At 41.1% G+C, this 16,795-nt stretch overlaps 1 protein-coding gene across 8 annotated transcripts in view; it reads right to left on the bottom strand.

The window, feature by feature from the left end:
* ERC2 (ELKS/RAB6-interacting/CAST family member 2) overlaps positions 1-16,795 on the bottom strand; it is a 647,893-nt gene that overhangs the window by 414,915 nt on the left and 216,183 nt on the right. For all 8 annotated transcript variants that reach the window (XR_012717475.1, XR_012717478.1, XR_012717476.1 and 5 more), the window contains one exon: positions 14,521-14,688. Coding sequence is in view for 1 of the 8 variants with exons in the window: in XM_075287893.1 (XP_075143994.1) it covers positions 14,521-14,688 (168 nt within the window). In the remaining 7 variants the exon portion in view is untranslated. The remainder of the gene's footprint in view (positions 1-14,520; positions 14,689-16,795) is intronic.

Below are 16,795 nucleotides of genomic sequence, written 5' to 3'. Positions count from 1 at the left end.
TTGCGAAGCCCAGTAAAGGTCAGCATGAAATCACTGCGGCAGAGGAAGACGTATGCCCCGCAGCTACATTAAAGACAAATGTGTACTTTATGCAGGAAACAGCATATGAGCAGCTAAGCGTGAAAGGCTAAGAAGTACAGGGCTGCACCATGAAAGGAAACGTGGCCAGGTCTTCTCCACTGATGGGATGAAAGTTGGTCATAATAATTAATATATTAATGCTTAATTTCAATAGGTCTGATCATTCTGTTTTCGGAGTAGATAAGCCACATCCAGAAGGGTCTGGTGGTGACATAATCCCCTCTACCCAGGCAAAACACACGCAGGCTCGGCCAGAGGGGAAGATAGCCAGATGAGTGTTCAGCCAACGGTGTTCTAAAATGTAAGGCAGGTCTAACTTTCCTGAATAGACCAAAGCCAATGGCTGTACAGTGTCTAGGATGGAAAGCCATCAGTTTAGATAATACACCGGTGTGGATTTACTAAGCAACAAGTACAAAAGATTACTTATAACCACAAAGCTAGTTGCCTCTAAATCCCATATGAGACCTTTGTCTTTCCATCAATTCTTCTTGGTACTTGAAGACAGTTTTTTGAGAAACTTAGAGGGGAGGTTGTTCCCGCCATCTTGAAGTACTAGGCACAGATGTTTGGTTATAGGCTTGCTCCAATCCTTCTGTCTCTTCAAGTCAACCCAGACAGACTCGATAATGTTAAGATCAGGGCTATATCTGTGGGGGCCATATCATCACTTCCCAGACTCCTCCTCCAAAGGGCAAAAGTCACACTAAATATTGATGGAATTTACATTTCTCTTTTGTTCATTCACTTAATTTTGTTAACAAAAATAGACTATTAACACATCTATAAAAACATTCTTCGTATGGAGTATTTTCTTCTATACTTGCCTAGAACATTCCCACGTAATTGTACCACTCATTGTGTCAAACATTCTGGGAGGGCAGCAAAATTGATCTTGAGGATTGAGGACAGATGGAAGTACTAGGGTGTGAAGACTCATCATGTAGCGCATGGCCTGCAAGAATTTGTGTGTTTTAAGCATCTTCTGCTCCTACGACATCTAGTAAACGGTAGGGAGTAGGAGCAGTATTGTGATTTTTTTTTTCTTTTGGTGCAAAATACTTTTCTTCTTTTGCAGTGTCCATGATGTGGTGTAAAGCAAAAAAGAATGTCTATCATACCCTGTGAGTTTGCCCAAAATTTATCATGATGTGCGCACCAATTTAATGAATTTGGACCATCCTATGCCATTTTTTGCTATTTGGTACATTGATGCAGCAATATTAACATTCATAAGAGATCCCTGTAAAGTACAGTACTTTCCCCAGTCTATAAAAGGAACAGGTTCTGATGACCCAACATCCATCCATCCAGAATGTGACCATCCACTTGCATCATAAAATGTAATTATTATTATTATCCAAACTGGGTATATCATCATTAAGGTCCAATCGATATGTCATAGGATACAGACCCCAAGTAATTGCAACGAAGTCAACACCAAATAAGAGCGGTACTGGCCAGGCAATGTATCAGAGCCTAGGACCACCGAAGGAGCCTCTGGCACTCTGATAGACAAAACTGTCACTGTATGATATATCTAAGCACAGGTACTGTAGGGCCTCCTGCTTATTTAGCTTACCTCTTGTATGGAGGAGTCACTCCGTCACTATAGACTTCTCCAGATTTTCTGACTCTCTCTCTACGCTTCCGTAGACACATTCGAGCTGCTATTCTAGCTCCTAGGACACTTCTTCCTGTCATTCTCCTCCTGTTAAGATGATTATCCCAAGATAGTCACCAAGATTCAGATGGAGATTTTTCCAACTGTTATTCTACTTATGTAGGTTGTGTATGGTCTACTCATCTTCTGCTATTACTGCTCCCATGGAGATGTCACTTTACTCCTGTTGTGTCTATTCTGCAGTAACTATTTGCCGAATGAGACTTGGCTTCCTTTGACACAATCCTGCCCTTGAGACTATGGTGCCTCTTCCTGTGACTATTCTGTAATCACAGCACCCACGGGTCTTTGTCATTGTGTTACTGCTGTTATATTCTGTCTTTATCATGGTATGTCCTACTGCAAGGACTAGTTAATTTCAGATGGAATTATTCTACTACCCCAAATGTATGTTTAATTTGCATCTATTATTCAATTAATTTACTTTTGGTTGGCCTATAAAAGTTGGGTTTCCTTCAAATGGTACCGTAAATTTGGAAGCACCATGTAGTAGTCCTGGTCCAGCCAAGTCATTTATCCTTCATCATGTTCCTCCAGCTTAGAACCATCCTTCTGGCATGAACTTTCCAACAGACAGATTCGACAGAATATGTGTAACATACTATATTTGTCCAAGCCCAATTCCTGTCACTTATCTCCTCCTCAGACAATTTTTTTGTAGTGGTGAGACCACGCTGCTTCAGTCCTTCTCTCCACATTGACCACACAGTAGTATATGATGACTATATCAATCTCCTCCACCTGTCTTATGATTAACCTTATGACATTTTACATTTTATTTGACAACCTGCAATATTCATGAATTTCCATTTTCATCACAGTCTTCCTATAGAATAGTCTTCTTAAAATGACACTGTGCGAACTGTGGGGAAGTTAGCTCGGTAGAAACAGTGGTGCGGACCTAAACAGTCAAGACAGGGACACAAAATGTGCAGCAAACTGATTTATTTAGAAAAAAAAAAAAAAACAGGAAAAAAAAAACTTCAGGCAAAAACAAAATAAAAACCTGCTCGTTTGAGCGACAAACTAAACAGAACTGATAACCTAACTATACATGTGGCTTACTTCTAGCCACACAAATAAGAGCAATATTGTCTCACCGGACTCAGGGTTACAGAACAGACCCATACACCTCCTTTCACTCCATGGAACTTCCCTGGAGTTCAGGATCTGCAGCCTTTTCTGGACCAGTAATGAGCCCAGGACCTACACCTAGGCTGAGGCCTACTCCAGATCCACCCTGGACCACACGCCCTAGACCGCCCTGGACTCCAGTTATCTGCCTGTCACCTTCCCTCAGAACATATCCATAGTCTTCTCCTCCTCAGATTATCTTGCCTCTGTCGCTAGTGTTTTGTTAAGTACCGTATTTTTCGGACTATAAGACGCACTTTTTTTCCCAAAAATTTCGGAGGAAAATGAGGGTGCGTCTTATAGTCCGAATGTGGGGGGAGGAGCGGATTTGCAGCATGGCCGCGCTACTGCCACCGATGGTTTTCTGCAGCGGCAGGAGCGTGACAATCTGCAGGCCCCGGCAGCTAAAACACTCCCCGGCATCCGCCGGTCTATTACAGCAGATGCCGGGGACTGTCTTAGCTGCCGGGGACTGTCTTAGCTGCCGGGGCCTGCAGATTGCCACGCTCCTGCCGCTGCAGAAAACCAGCGGTGGCAGTAGCGTGGCCATGCTGCAAATCCGCTCCTCCTCCGCAGGTCCCGGCAGTTTAGTTAGCCCCGAGACCGGTCCCCACCAGCCCCATACCTTTAGTGATGCAGGCCAGCTCCTGCACGGCGAGGCCGCAGGAGCCGACCTGTTCCGATGACAGCTGGGAGCCTAATGAAGGCTCCCAGGCCTGTCATAGCTATATATTACTATCGCGGCTGGTCTATGACACTCTGCGATAGTAATGTATAGAATCTCCCATAGACGGCAATACACTTGTATTGCCGTCTATGGGACTTGCAATCAAATGATTGCAGGTTCAAGCCCCCTAGGCGGGGGATAGTAAAATAGTAAAAAAAAAAAAAACCACTTTAAAAAAATATAATAAAAATAAAATAAAATAAATAAAAGTTCACCTCCTTTCCCTAGAATACATATAAAAGTATAACATTACTGTGAAACATATACATTAGGTATCCCTGTGTCTGAAAATGCCCGGTCTACTAATATTTTTATGTACAGTGAACGTCAAAATCAAAAGTGCTAAACCGCTGGGTTTTTCTCACCGTTTTGCCTCTGATTTAAATAAAAGGTGATCTAAGCAATAAACATTTCCCAAAATGGTATAACTAAAAAGTACACCTGGCCCCACAAAAAAACACCCCGTACAGCTGCAGGGTCACCTGTCAATGTGGCCTTGCAGCTGTTTCAAAACTACAACTCCCATACATTAAATATTTTACCATTTTTTGCCTGAAAAATTTTTTTCCTTATTTTTCTCCTCTAAAACCTGGGTGCGTCTTATAGTCCGAAAAATACGGTATTTATATATGCTTTTCCGCCATTTTCTAGATGTTATTAATCTCAGTTTGGCCTTTTTGTTTTGTTAACTGTCATTTCAATTTTAACGACTATAAAAACGTATACATTAGCTGAAAATGGACGTTAAACTAACCCATAGACTTGTATTGGGTCCCTCAGGCTGGAACAATGGACAAAATAGGACGTGTGCTACTGCTCGATGCTATACATTAGTATGTAATAATTTAATTTTTTTAAAAAAAAAGATGCATTCATGCACCCATTGCCTTCCATTGTGTATGTGTCATGTGCATGATCCCAACATGCAGTTTTACAATGAACCTCGTGGAATTAGCTATGATTCTCTACAGGTGCACGATCTTGTGTTTTGTGGTCCATAAGCCACATCTTCCAGGTGGCAAATCACAGGGTGCCTGAGGAGGCAACACTGGAAAGTCGTTCAGAAGTACAAAGCTGTGCACTACTGTCTGGCCTGATCTGCGGCCTGTACATCGCCCTCAGTGCTTCCACAGTATTAGGGGTTCCTTCAGGTGTCTCTTTCCCTGCCATCTGAACTGACCAATTATTGTACTTAAAGAGCAGTGAAGTGGGAAGGGCAAGTGCAAGTAGCACTTTTCTGTCCGCATGTTTTGTGCAGAAACCACACAGACCCCATTATAGTCTATGGACTACGCAGATTTTCTTTAGGTAACAGGTTTTTAATGCATATAGGGGTCCCCAAGCGGACTCCCCGAACAGAAATCCAAATGCAGATGTGAAAGGGGCCTCGTACAGTTACAGAATTACTAATGGACCTCTGAAGACAACCAAAAGACAGATGTGGCTCTCGATGAAAAGGAGTTTGACACCCATGGTTGGACGTATATTGTCGGCATACAAAATAGCAACACAATGATATTTGCTGTGATCATCCTGTGCGTACTGTGAATATGTCTGAAATCTGACCCTATTCTGACACGAAAATAAATCTGCTCATCGATCATACTGTATCATCATTTGCATGGTTCAAAGGACTCTGCCTAGTAAAACTATAAATATAAAAACATCTTATTTATAATAAAATAAAACTGTTATTTTACATGAGCGCACTCTCGGTGAACAGGTGTGCTTCAATGTATGCAGTAAAAGGTACTGAACCATAACCAGATTCAGCAGCTGCAAGCTCTCTGGGTGCGAGATGATTGACAGTAAAGAATTTCATCTTCCTGCCTAAAATATTTTCTACATTATGATCCAAGTTGGAAATCAGCTGAAAAAATTAACTGTTCACCATAAGGAACTCCAATAGAAGAAGCACATGTGCTTAAAAGAAGAAAATTCTGCATTGCATAATACACATAACATTCCAGGTCTCTTAAAGTAGCACTCCCACAAAAAAATAATGTATTCTTTGGACTGTGGAAGTTATTCACTTCCTTCTGGTCCTCAGCTGTGTCATGTGACCATGCCATAGCACCTCTCACCCATGCTTCTCATAATATTCACAAATGAAGGTAGGACACACCAAAACGTCTGGATAGAATATATACCGTAGTATGTATCCTTTTCTGGATTGAATAGGTGCTATGTTCAAATAAAACCACTATATCCTGCATCTATGAAGGAGTGTTGTGATGTTTTGTACTACTGGACTGACTGCGATATGTCTTTTATGGGCACTCTATGTTTATTAAAGAGAGTGCAGAGACATACTCTACTATACCATGTGACCAACAGCTGACACAGTAGGTCATATTTATTAAGACTGGCATATCATACACCAGTCTTAATAAAGGACCTGCCTGGCCCCATGTATCTGTTCCTGCTCCAGAATGGAGATCTATTCTAGATAGGAATTGGTGTGAGTTATAAATATTTGGGGCTGGAGAAGATTTATACAATGTAGGGAGCGATGGGTGGAACAGTGGTTGCGGCACACATCCGCCACACGAAAGGGCCTTATGTCAAAAGTGCAACACATTACCATCCTCTATGCCAGAAAACTGATGTAAAGGGGTCAATAACTCTCTCCCAGTGTCTTATTTGTGGATAAAGTTATCTCCTCTATTCATTCGTATGAGACTCACATCGAGACTCTCATAGGGATGAACAGAGAAACTGACTTCTTGTCCACATGAGGCGCTGTTTCAGCTGAGAAGTCTTATTCATATCTCCTGTGCCTATATAGGATGTGCCTCATTTATGACAAGGGGTACACCTTCTCATAAATCAGGGGTACCCTACAACAGGTTGTGCACCTGCACCAAAATCTACACCAGGTTATAGGTGATGTAGATTTAAGATATCATTTACTCTAATGCATATAAGCCTAACACTGAAGGTTGTTATGACCGCGCTGATGCCACATTCCTCATTGCACCCAATTTCGGGAAAACAACAAGTGCATTGTAAAAGAAAAAATAAAGCAGCTACATTTTTGCACAAAACGCAACTTGCACATAATATTTATAAAATTGTCAGGCCTTGTATGCCAGAAAACTGAATACACATATGTTCAAAGACGTGAACTCATATGTACTCATAACCACAAATGGCTAGAAATATCACTGTATCATGTAAATGATAAAGGATACATCACCCACCATTCATGTACACCCACACGTTCCGGTACAACACTTTGCAAGAATCATCAGCTACTGATTTCCTATTGAAGAGATATGCTAGCAAAGTAATGCAAATAATTCATAGAGAAGTCAGCAGATAATATACTGTAGAGAATAAGCATCACAGCATTTCCTTTGTACCACAGAGCCCTGATCGACCGTTCTCCCCATACCGCGATCTGTCCTGGATTTTCCACCATGAGGCCTGATCTATATGCAAGTGACCTAAATAGGAACTATATACAAATATATTAGAGGTATAAGTAGAACCTCCTGGGGCCAAATGCAAAAAATGATATTTCTCTCTATTCTCACCATACCATAGAGAAAACATACTTTATGTAATAAACACAGTGAGCAAAATATATCACTATCTCTAGATGGAGCCCTTTGTTGTGCCAAACATGTGCCATAAACCCCAACTGGCACCTCACTCTCTATATTGTGCAGATATGGCTGGAGTGGGGCATGCCGGGGGAAGGGATGCTTTGGTCTAACATACAGTGTTCTAGTATGAGCGATCATGAAAATCTACATTAGTTAGAAACTGGACTAGATCTCCATTTTTGGGTACGGGTGTATCCCTCAGTTATGAAAAGGCCAGACCCTCTTAAAAATCAGCCGTGTTTGTTCAGGTTCTGCTACTCAATTTTTCAAAGACCCCCCACCTACACACACACACACGTTTTTTATTACAGATCGGTAAGGCATATATGTAAATGAGCCCCTCCGTGCACCCTCGGCGTTCCCACAAGCCTCAGTACAACCCCGGCGTCATACTTTGCTAACGCCCCCTCTGTAGCTTGTGCTTCAAGTTAGTCCTCCTTCTCTGTTCTAGTAACCGCCTCCAGCTTCTGTATTTTTGAGCGAACGCAATTGAAATCTCGAGCATGCGCAGTAAACATGCTCGAGCCCCATTTTCTTGTGGAGTTGAACTATGTACTCCACTCCTCAAGAAAATGGCGCTCGAGCATGCACAGTAGCACTCAGAAAGGAGCGTTACTGCGCATGCCCGAGATTTCAATTGCGTATGCTCGGGAATACAGATGCTGGAGGCGGTCACTAGAACAGAGGAGGAGGACTAACTTGGAGCACAAGCTACAGAAGGGGCGTTAGCAAGGTATGACGCTGGGGGGTGCACGGAGGCTTGTGGGAACGCCTAGGGTGCACGGAGGATCTCAAATGACCATATACCAATGATAGAGCCCCTTTAAGAATGGCATATGAAATGGCAATCTTAATAAATCTGCCCAAACAACTATACTATACTTACAGAACTAGCTGTTGCTCTCTGATACCCAAAGAACACAATATTTTCAATCGAGTAATATAGGTGGTAGAATAAAGGTCTGTTTCCATGTGAAAAATCACAGTAAATTGAAGTAAATCGCCAAGAAGGGTTACAATAATTAGGTAATCCTGTCCAGATTTGTCCGAACAATATCGCTTTCTCTGTAAAACCTCAACTTGTCATGGGAACTTCTTTAGTAAAAATATTTGGTGATATGGAATAGCAAAACCAAGTCAGACAGATCGATATGTACAGAAAATACAATCTGCTCCATTAACTGAGGATGTTACCCAACATTAACTCACATGTGTTTCGGATTATAAGGGCCTTTGCCTTTCTGAGCAGTTTGTCTGAACACATCAAGGTCTCGATTTGTCAAGAAAGGTTGAGGTTTGCAGCACCCAATATCTCATTCTCAGAAGAGCAGGAATGAAGGAGATTAAGACCCTGGCAAATGCAGATAAATCAAGGCCAAAAAGTCACCTAATGTAATTTAGTTGTCTAATGCTCGGTAATCCAGTCGTAAGGTATCCAAAAACTGATAGCTTTACTACAAAGTTATAAAAAAGCTAAGGTTTCAGGATACATTTTTGTAGACCCCCAGAATAAGTCTAATTCCAAAAGGACCTTTTACAGCCCAAATATTCATCTATGTAACTGGAATGGACCTATCAGTAGAGCGGAATAACTGAGTCAGAGCATTGTCTCAGCTATTCCAGGAATTCTGCACAGATATGACATAATGATATAATGCATTTGTCTACTTTGTTTATCTCCTTCGCCTCTCGGTCGTCTCCCATTACCGGCCCACTACCCCAACCCATATGGAAATCATCAGGGATGGCCGCAGTATTCTTCTTGTCTGGTCCTACACCTTCCTTTCCAGATGTAAAAGTTATTCTATTGCAGTCCCCGTAGAAGGGAGAACAGGTTGGAATTCTCAGCATTGGGAAAGGGACAGTAAAACGTCAGTATCCGTCTGCTTGCTTGTGAATTCTTGTTGTAAATCTGAGGAGTTTATCCAACTCAAGAGGCATTTTAAAAGCATGACCTAATTTTACTGTAAATCTTGCTTCAAGACCGTCTCTCATAAGAGGTCATCTCTACCAGCTAACAGGTGTTTTATGCATTCCTGCAAAGAACCTAAAAAGGAACGTGATGCCTATAGGTCCCAGGAGCCCTCATGTTTACCACCTGAACTCTAAAACTCACAAATCTTGGTTCAGGACTTCAGCTACTCTGCTATTATATTTCGTTATGTATATGTAGACCACAGGATGTTTGGAACGCAAGTCATGACATACAATAAAGAAAAATTCCTGGACGACTATACACTAAATGGGTGGACAGACCACATATGAAGCTGGTGCTGATGGACAGGACAGTATAGGATGGGACCCGCTGTCACCATAAAAACAATTCACAGTTTTTTCTACTGCGAGCACCATGTCCCCTTAAAGGGGTTTTTCCAGGATTTACAGACTAATAACCTATCCTTGGTATAGGTCATTCAAATTTGACACCCAAGACCCCTGCCAAAAAGTGGCTCAAGGAGAATGAGGGACTCATAAGCACTCTGGCCATTTCCCTGTGCCAATAAAATCATGTTCAGTGGTCACCTGTTACAGGAGTAGCTCAGTCCCATTTAAGTGAATAGGGCTGAGCTGTATTGTCAAGCGCTCCTGTGTAATTTCCAGCGCAATGCTTGATATTCAGTGAAGCAGACACAGCGCTGACATGAATGCTGCTGCTTCTTCAACAAGTTGATCTGTGGGGGCCACAGGTGTTGGACAAATAATTAATTTGAATGAGCCAAAATTGCCAAACTAACTCCAGTCACTACTAAAGATACATACTAGCAACAAGCAGGGTACACAATGAAAGGGGCACACAGCTCACAAGGCAAGGGTATTGACAGCTGATCTGTGGGTGTTCCAGGTGCCCTATTGCCACCGATACATGGGATCAGAGTGGGTCTGACACCCAGGATTCTTTCAGACCAGCTGATCAAAGTGCCAGCAGTGAGAGCCAATTCTGCTTCACAGACCACATAATGTCATGTTCATCGATCGCTTGGCCTGTCTGCAGCACAGTCTCATTTAAATAAATGGGGCTGAAATGCAGTACCAAACACAGCCACCGCACAGAGTGTAGAGCTGTGCTTGGTAATCATGCTGTGGTCTCTTTAGCTAACAGCTAATCAGTGGATCAGTGGTTCTTAACCAGGGTCCAATGGAACCGAAGGCCCTATGCACGGCTCATTTTGTGTACCAGTAAAAAAACATATACCTATGTCTTGAATTTGGAAAAAAATCATATTTGATTTATCACTAAAGAAGGGGTCGGTGAATGTGCATATGAAACTGGTGGGTTCGGTATCTCAAACAGGGTTAAGAACCACTGTACTAGATTGTTGGACCCACAATCTGATATTGATGAGCAATCCTGAGGATAGACCATCAATCTTTTAGTCTCTGAATACCCCCTTGGACATGCACTTTTATTCAATAAAGCTAATGGGATGTTTGCTATAATTGTGACAGTCGAGATTGTGATATTTATATGCTCTACATTACACAGTTGCATATAATTATTGTAATTCTGACTGTTTCCAACCAGTAATATCTCTGGAAATAATATAGATAACACTGCGCAGAATCTCTGCTTTCATATGACACAAAAAGAAAGTTTCTATGTTTGAAGTAGCCCTACCATCATTTTCTCTACATGTTATACATCCCCCTACTCCATACACAGTTACTCAGTGAGAGGCAGGAACAGCTCTCAATACAGAAGGAAAGAGAAGAATAGGCAGGATTTCACAGAAAGGAGCCGAAATCTGTTAATAAAGTATATTCAAACATTTATTAAAGGACACAAATACTGCCAAAAAATCAAAAGTTGTCTGAAAGTTTAGCAACGCTTTAAGGCTTTTGGGACACTTTCGATGCTATATTTTATTACGGTTACACTGGCTCCTCTATCTCACAATGCGGCATTTTATGGCATTTTTCGCCTTTAGATTTAGAGTCAATATAAAGCGCTCAAATTTACTGACATCAGGAAAAGAAACAATCATAAATCGGTCCAGCCTAAATAATGAATTGCTTTCTGTAGAAAACAGAAGGAAGGAAACTACTATGTGACGAAATACATTGATGAATTCCTACAGATAACTCACTCATCTATGCTTTTAGTTTTTATATACGAGTTTGGGTTTACCGTGTCTATCCAGCGTACGGTACATGATATATGTGTCGTAACAAGTCCAAAGTCATAAAAAAGTCGTCTTCATTCCTTAGATGATCACAATGCCAAGATGCTTATTAAAAAAAAAATCTGTTCTAAGAAATATCCATAACAGAGAGATGGGAGTGATTTATGGGTAAAAAAGGAAAACAAGGGGAACATTTTGCCCGGGATTAATCTGCTAACAATTCCAAAGCCAAAATAACTAAAATTAACCCGTAAAAGGTTAAACAACCAAAACTTTCGAGATCGCCTCTTTGGGAAACTTTTGCAGTAATTAAACATGTGCTGAAGCAGCAAAGTTTGGCGGGATCCGTCCTCGTCTTTTGTTGGCTTCTTCACTCCGGGCCTATTTTTATTATGTTGCATTATGGATGGAACACATTGGGAATAAGCTCCGGCTCAGAAATGGCATTACCACATTCTGCTGTAATGAACCATTAGACGACTCAGCTGGAGCGCACAACAAAAGCTACAATTATTTTTCTCTATGTTCATGAAAGGAAAGATGCCTGGCTCTGTAAATCAATACAGCAAGAAATCCAGCGCCAGCTCCGACAAGCAACAAGATATAGAAATTAAAGGCAACTATTTCAATTATTGCTCATATTAGAAAAGGAAGTCATTATCCGCCTATCTTCTATATTCCATGATTGTACATCAATCTATCCCGGGGGAGGAGGACGGCTAGAGAACGGAGTAAATTAATGGTATTGTCTATTGTCTTCTATATCCGGCATACCTAGAAGTATCTTTGCAGAGCTAAAGGTAGAACTTGCTTGCTGTGATGCATGTCACCTAACCACATAAACTGCAAGTAAACATATCTTTACATTTCTTTTATGGGTTTTTTTTTTCATTATTATTTTCCTCAGAACATCAAACAAAAAATGCACATACAGTTTTGCAAAGGGGTTGGCCTAAAGTTTAATGTTTTTTGCTATCCACAGGATCAGTGGGTGGGGGGCTCTGACTGCTGTGACCCTGTTACTCTGCCAGAATAGGTATTGTTGCTCCGTTCACTCTCGGACTGGTAGAGATAGCTCAGTACACTGCTTGAATAGGGGAATGGGATTCCTGATCTGGTAGTGGACTGGAAGTTTTGCCAACCCCTGTAATGGGAGTCTGTCAGCAGAACGCAGCATATTATCCCTGCCCCACAGTGAGATCGGATGCTGTTAAAATTTAAATACAGCACCGTACAACCAATATTGAATTATCGTTTAGCAGATAGCTATTCAGTGATAGAAAGAATATAGCTCACTTTCTGGGATTGTGATAAAGTCACAACTCCCTGTAAGACAAAAACATCCACATAGACTTCAAATGGAGGGCAGCTGCAGGACACCGTCACTGTGACGTACATATCAGAGGTAGGTACAAGGACCGAATCCAACAGGAAGGTGGACAGAAGAACCGTGCTTACCCAGATGTCTTCAGAAAAGCCATTATCGATTCCAGAACACACAAAGCGTTTTAGAGCAAAAAATTGCCCCTTTCTCAAGTGTAAAATTGTGGTGAGAAAGGGGCAATATTTGGCTCCAAAACGCATTGTGTATTCTGGTATCAATAAAGGCTTTTCTGAAGACATCTGGGTAAGTTTAGGCTTGCCCTGTGACTGACAGGCTATCCTCCTATCAAGTCCAGGGCAGGTTCTTCCTCCCTATTTATTCTTGGCTCACATTAACATTGGTGCTTTCTATTGCCTCATGAGTGCTGGCGTTTCTCTTGCTGTTTATACTTCTATTCTTATTCTTGACCTCCGGCTTTCCCTATTGACTACTCTCTTGGATTTCGATTTGGCACTTCATTGCTCGACTGTTACTGGACCCTCAGCTAGCTGACCTCCCTTTGTTGTGGTTTGTCTTGTCTGCAATTTGTGTTTGCATGTATATAGGAAGGGTCTACGTAGGATAGGACTGGCAAGCAGGAAGGGACAGTCTGTGTGTGTGTGGGGAAGGGGGGGTTCCGCTCAGGGTTCACTCTCTTGTGCCTCTTCCTCCAAGGTTCACCAGCAGCTACTGGTAAACTGCTGTCCTAGCACTTCCCTAACAGCTACAGGGGGAGCTGCCAGGCTAGAAATAATGCAGTCGTGTGGTTTTACTGCAAATCTGCAAGGTTATCAAATTGACAGCTATGCGGATATGGGATTAAAAATTATATTTCCCTGGAAAAATGTCTGACCATTAATGAGCTATATGAGCCAAAGTGTCAGGGAGGTTTTTAGCTGTATTGTTGCCAATCTTGGTTGCTCTGCATCGTCTCTGTACATACCATCTGAATAAGCAGCAACATACATTTCCCTTTGTGAAGAGGGAAACTTCCAGTTATAAAGTTAAAGCATACATTTCCAGGAAGAATGGCAGCATCAACAAGACAAGAACATTTACTAGAAAAGATACTCTAGAATTGTCATTTCATGGAGAATGTCAGTAAGCTGACAGGTCATCGTCATTTCCTTGGTTCATAGTAGAGTAAAAGCATAATACAGAAATGTAATATAGAGGCTACGGGACGTGAGGCTAGGGAATTGTTACGGTGCATTAGGGAAGTGTTACATCACAGGGTCACCATTTTTTGGGTGCGTGCTTGTATTACTGACTGGAGTATAAAGGGCCAGGGCAAAGGGCAGTAGCAGTCCACCTACATTTATCTGTGCCGATACTTTGAGTTTGCACCTATTGCACCACACAATCCTTTATATGTTATTATACTACTGTACTTGGGATTGGCGTTATTTTTTGCCTTTTTCAATTTTGTATCTCATATTGAGTTTTATTTATGAAAGGTTTGGTTTTAGGCTTGGTTCACATCTGACTCCTGCGGACCCCGCGTGGAAAATACACGGACCCCATTATAGTCTATGGGGTCCGTGTGCTTTCATAAGCTCATCACTTGTCAATGCATTCCTCATGCGGACTCCCTAAACGGAATACCGAACTTAGATGTGAACCAGGCCTAAAATGATTACCGCTCATTAATCGTTGCCAGGAGTATTACAATAATTTTACATAAGAGTGTAAAAGATTCCTAAATAAATTCTAGCACCTGTGATAGCATTACCACATCTCTATTGGTATATACACAATAAAAAAAGGACTTTGTAATCAACTTTGTGTTACAAATTTACCTTTTTCTGAAGAACGTTAATTTTTCTTTCTTTGACTTCCAGCATATCCTTCATATCTCTGATCTCTCCGGCCAAAGTGCCCTTCTCTTCTGTGAGGTCCTGAAGCTGCTTGGTCTTTTTGTTAAGAAACGATTCCTTCTCTTCCAGTCTCAGCCGTAAAGCATCCACCTGGCACAGAAGAAAATATATGTTATAGGGTTTCTAACATTTTACACCATACAATACAATAACTTGTCAAATACCTTCGCAGAGGAACAATTGGCACCGGAAAATTACCAAAAAACTGGATCAGAAATGGACAAATCTATGTGATCACTGTCAAAGTATAGCCAAATGTTTATAACAGATTGCACTTAGTTGCTGGATTCACTTAAAGGAAATTTATTATGTGTTATTCTGCAACATAAAAAGTTGCCTTTACACAACGTGAGGCCTCAGCCTAAAAGTAGTAAAAACCTACTATTGTCTGAAGCAGTATAACCCTGTGTTTGTTTATATCCTCCTCCCCGCTCCCCTCTCCATAGACTTCTACTTAACCAGATGTGTCAGTGAGCTTTAGCCTGTCTTTACAGAACATGGGTTTGAACAGAGAATTGAGCAGTTTAGCTGGCAGGAGAGTAACTGATAAGAAGAGATAAAAGCATTTTTCTCTAATGAGATATTATATATTATATATTTTATTATATATATATATATATATAAAAAAGAAAAAAAAACTTTTTCATGGTATTGCGTAATTTGAGGACTTTTATAAAACCAATATTCAATTAGGTATACAGAACGCAGACAATGCCACGGGTGCACAATAGGCGCCCATTCTTCACCTTATTGAAGCAATGTTAATTATACATTTACAAGTCTGTTTCTTATAATTTCACAGGAGTAGAAAGTTAAAGGCTGGGGGATAAAGTTTCATTAACAAAAAAGGAGACTACACCCTCGACCAGCGGTGATATATTAGACTTGCTGGCTTTTATTGAAGTGTTTTGCTTGGATTAAAAATGAAAAGGCAGGTGTTTTATACTGGTTGTGCCTAGGACGGAGAAGGCTTTCGCAGTGTACTGGACGGCGGGTTGACGTCTGCTCCGATTACTTCACAGCATTTGAATACAGAGAAGAATTCTAGTGCTTGTTGTTTTAGCGGTCCTTATAAACTCGCCATGGAAGCGAATTCTATGGCATGGAGGAAACCATGAATGCCATATTGACCTTGTAGGGCAGATTTTTCCCCTTCTCTCATGCTTGCCTGAAAAACGCTGGAGCAAAATTTATAACGGCATTCATAAAACATAGCTGTAGACTCATTTAGGAAACCTATGTAGGCTGTTGGATTTCAGGCCGTATAAACATTTTATATTAAAATGGCTCATTAATTTTCTTTAACGGAGAAAGGGGGGGAAAAAAGACGTTTCAAAGTATAGCATATGGCACTAGAAAATAGGAAAGTACGGAGACCTGGCTTACACCGCTTCTTCAGGTACATTCATAAAATATGTGCTTTCTTTGTACACAAGAACACTCTCTCCGACTTTTCACTCAACACCACATAATTTTGGAAGCCTGCGCCTCTTTTCCTGAGATCTGGCAGCTCAGCTGGTCATAAAAGTTGGCAATCAACTGCAGAAAACAGTAAAATTAGATCTAAGTACCCTCTCCCCTTTACTTTATAACAAGGACCTGAGGATTGTTTCTTAACATTCCTCGGGCCTGTTTTCCGTCACAAAATATTTACCGATTCGGGCACGCGAGGGGTTAATCTGCATACTGTACAGTATCCGTTTCCTTCACTCTCGGGAAAGAGGTATTCCAGAGTGACAGCTGGTGAAAAGTGACAGAAGTGGCCAAATTTACTGTAAATCTTGATTAATCTTAATAATCCCCAAGCCATAACCAACCGCTTATGCCTCGCTCCAAAAGTGACTTGTGTTACTGAGTTTCCTAACTTGATACAGTATGTGATACTTCACACATGACTTGTAGGAATAGAAGGAAATGTGTTCTTAATGCAGCTTACCGCCAGTCACAAAATAGCAGAAAACCGGGGGCAGAATATTTTCTGTTTCAGGGGCAAAGCAAATGGTTTGACATAATACAAAAAAAAAATCTCATTAAATTTCTGCACGAACTAGTAATGGATAAGGTTACAAAGCTGTTTATCCTACAAGATATCAAACCTGAAAATGTAATTCGGTAACATTTAGGATTTTTACCATGTGTCAGAATGATGGGGTTTATCTGATTCAGGACACCCATATCCTAGTAGGTGATGCCTTCA

The sequence above is a fragment of the Leptodactylus fuscus genome, chromosome 9 (assembly GCF_031893055.1).
Source record: "Leptodactylus fuscus isolate aLepFus1 chromosome 9, aLepFus1.hap2, whole genome shotgun sequence".
Taxonomy (NCBI): Eukaryota; Metazoa; Chordata; class Amphibia; order Anura; family Leptodactylidae; genus Leptodactylus; species Leptodactylus fuscus.
The sequence above is the reverse complement of the archived record's forward strand: the minus strand, read 5'-3'. Positions and strand labels throughout refer to the sequence as shown.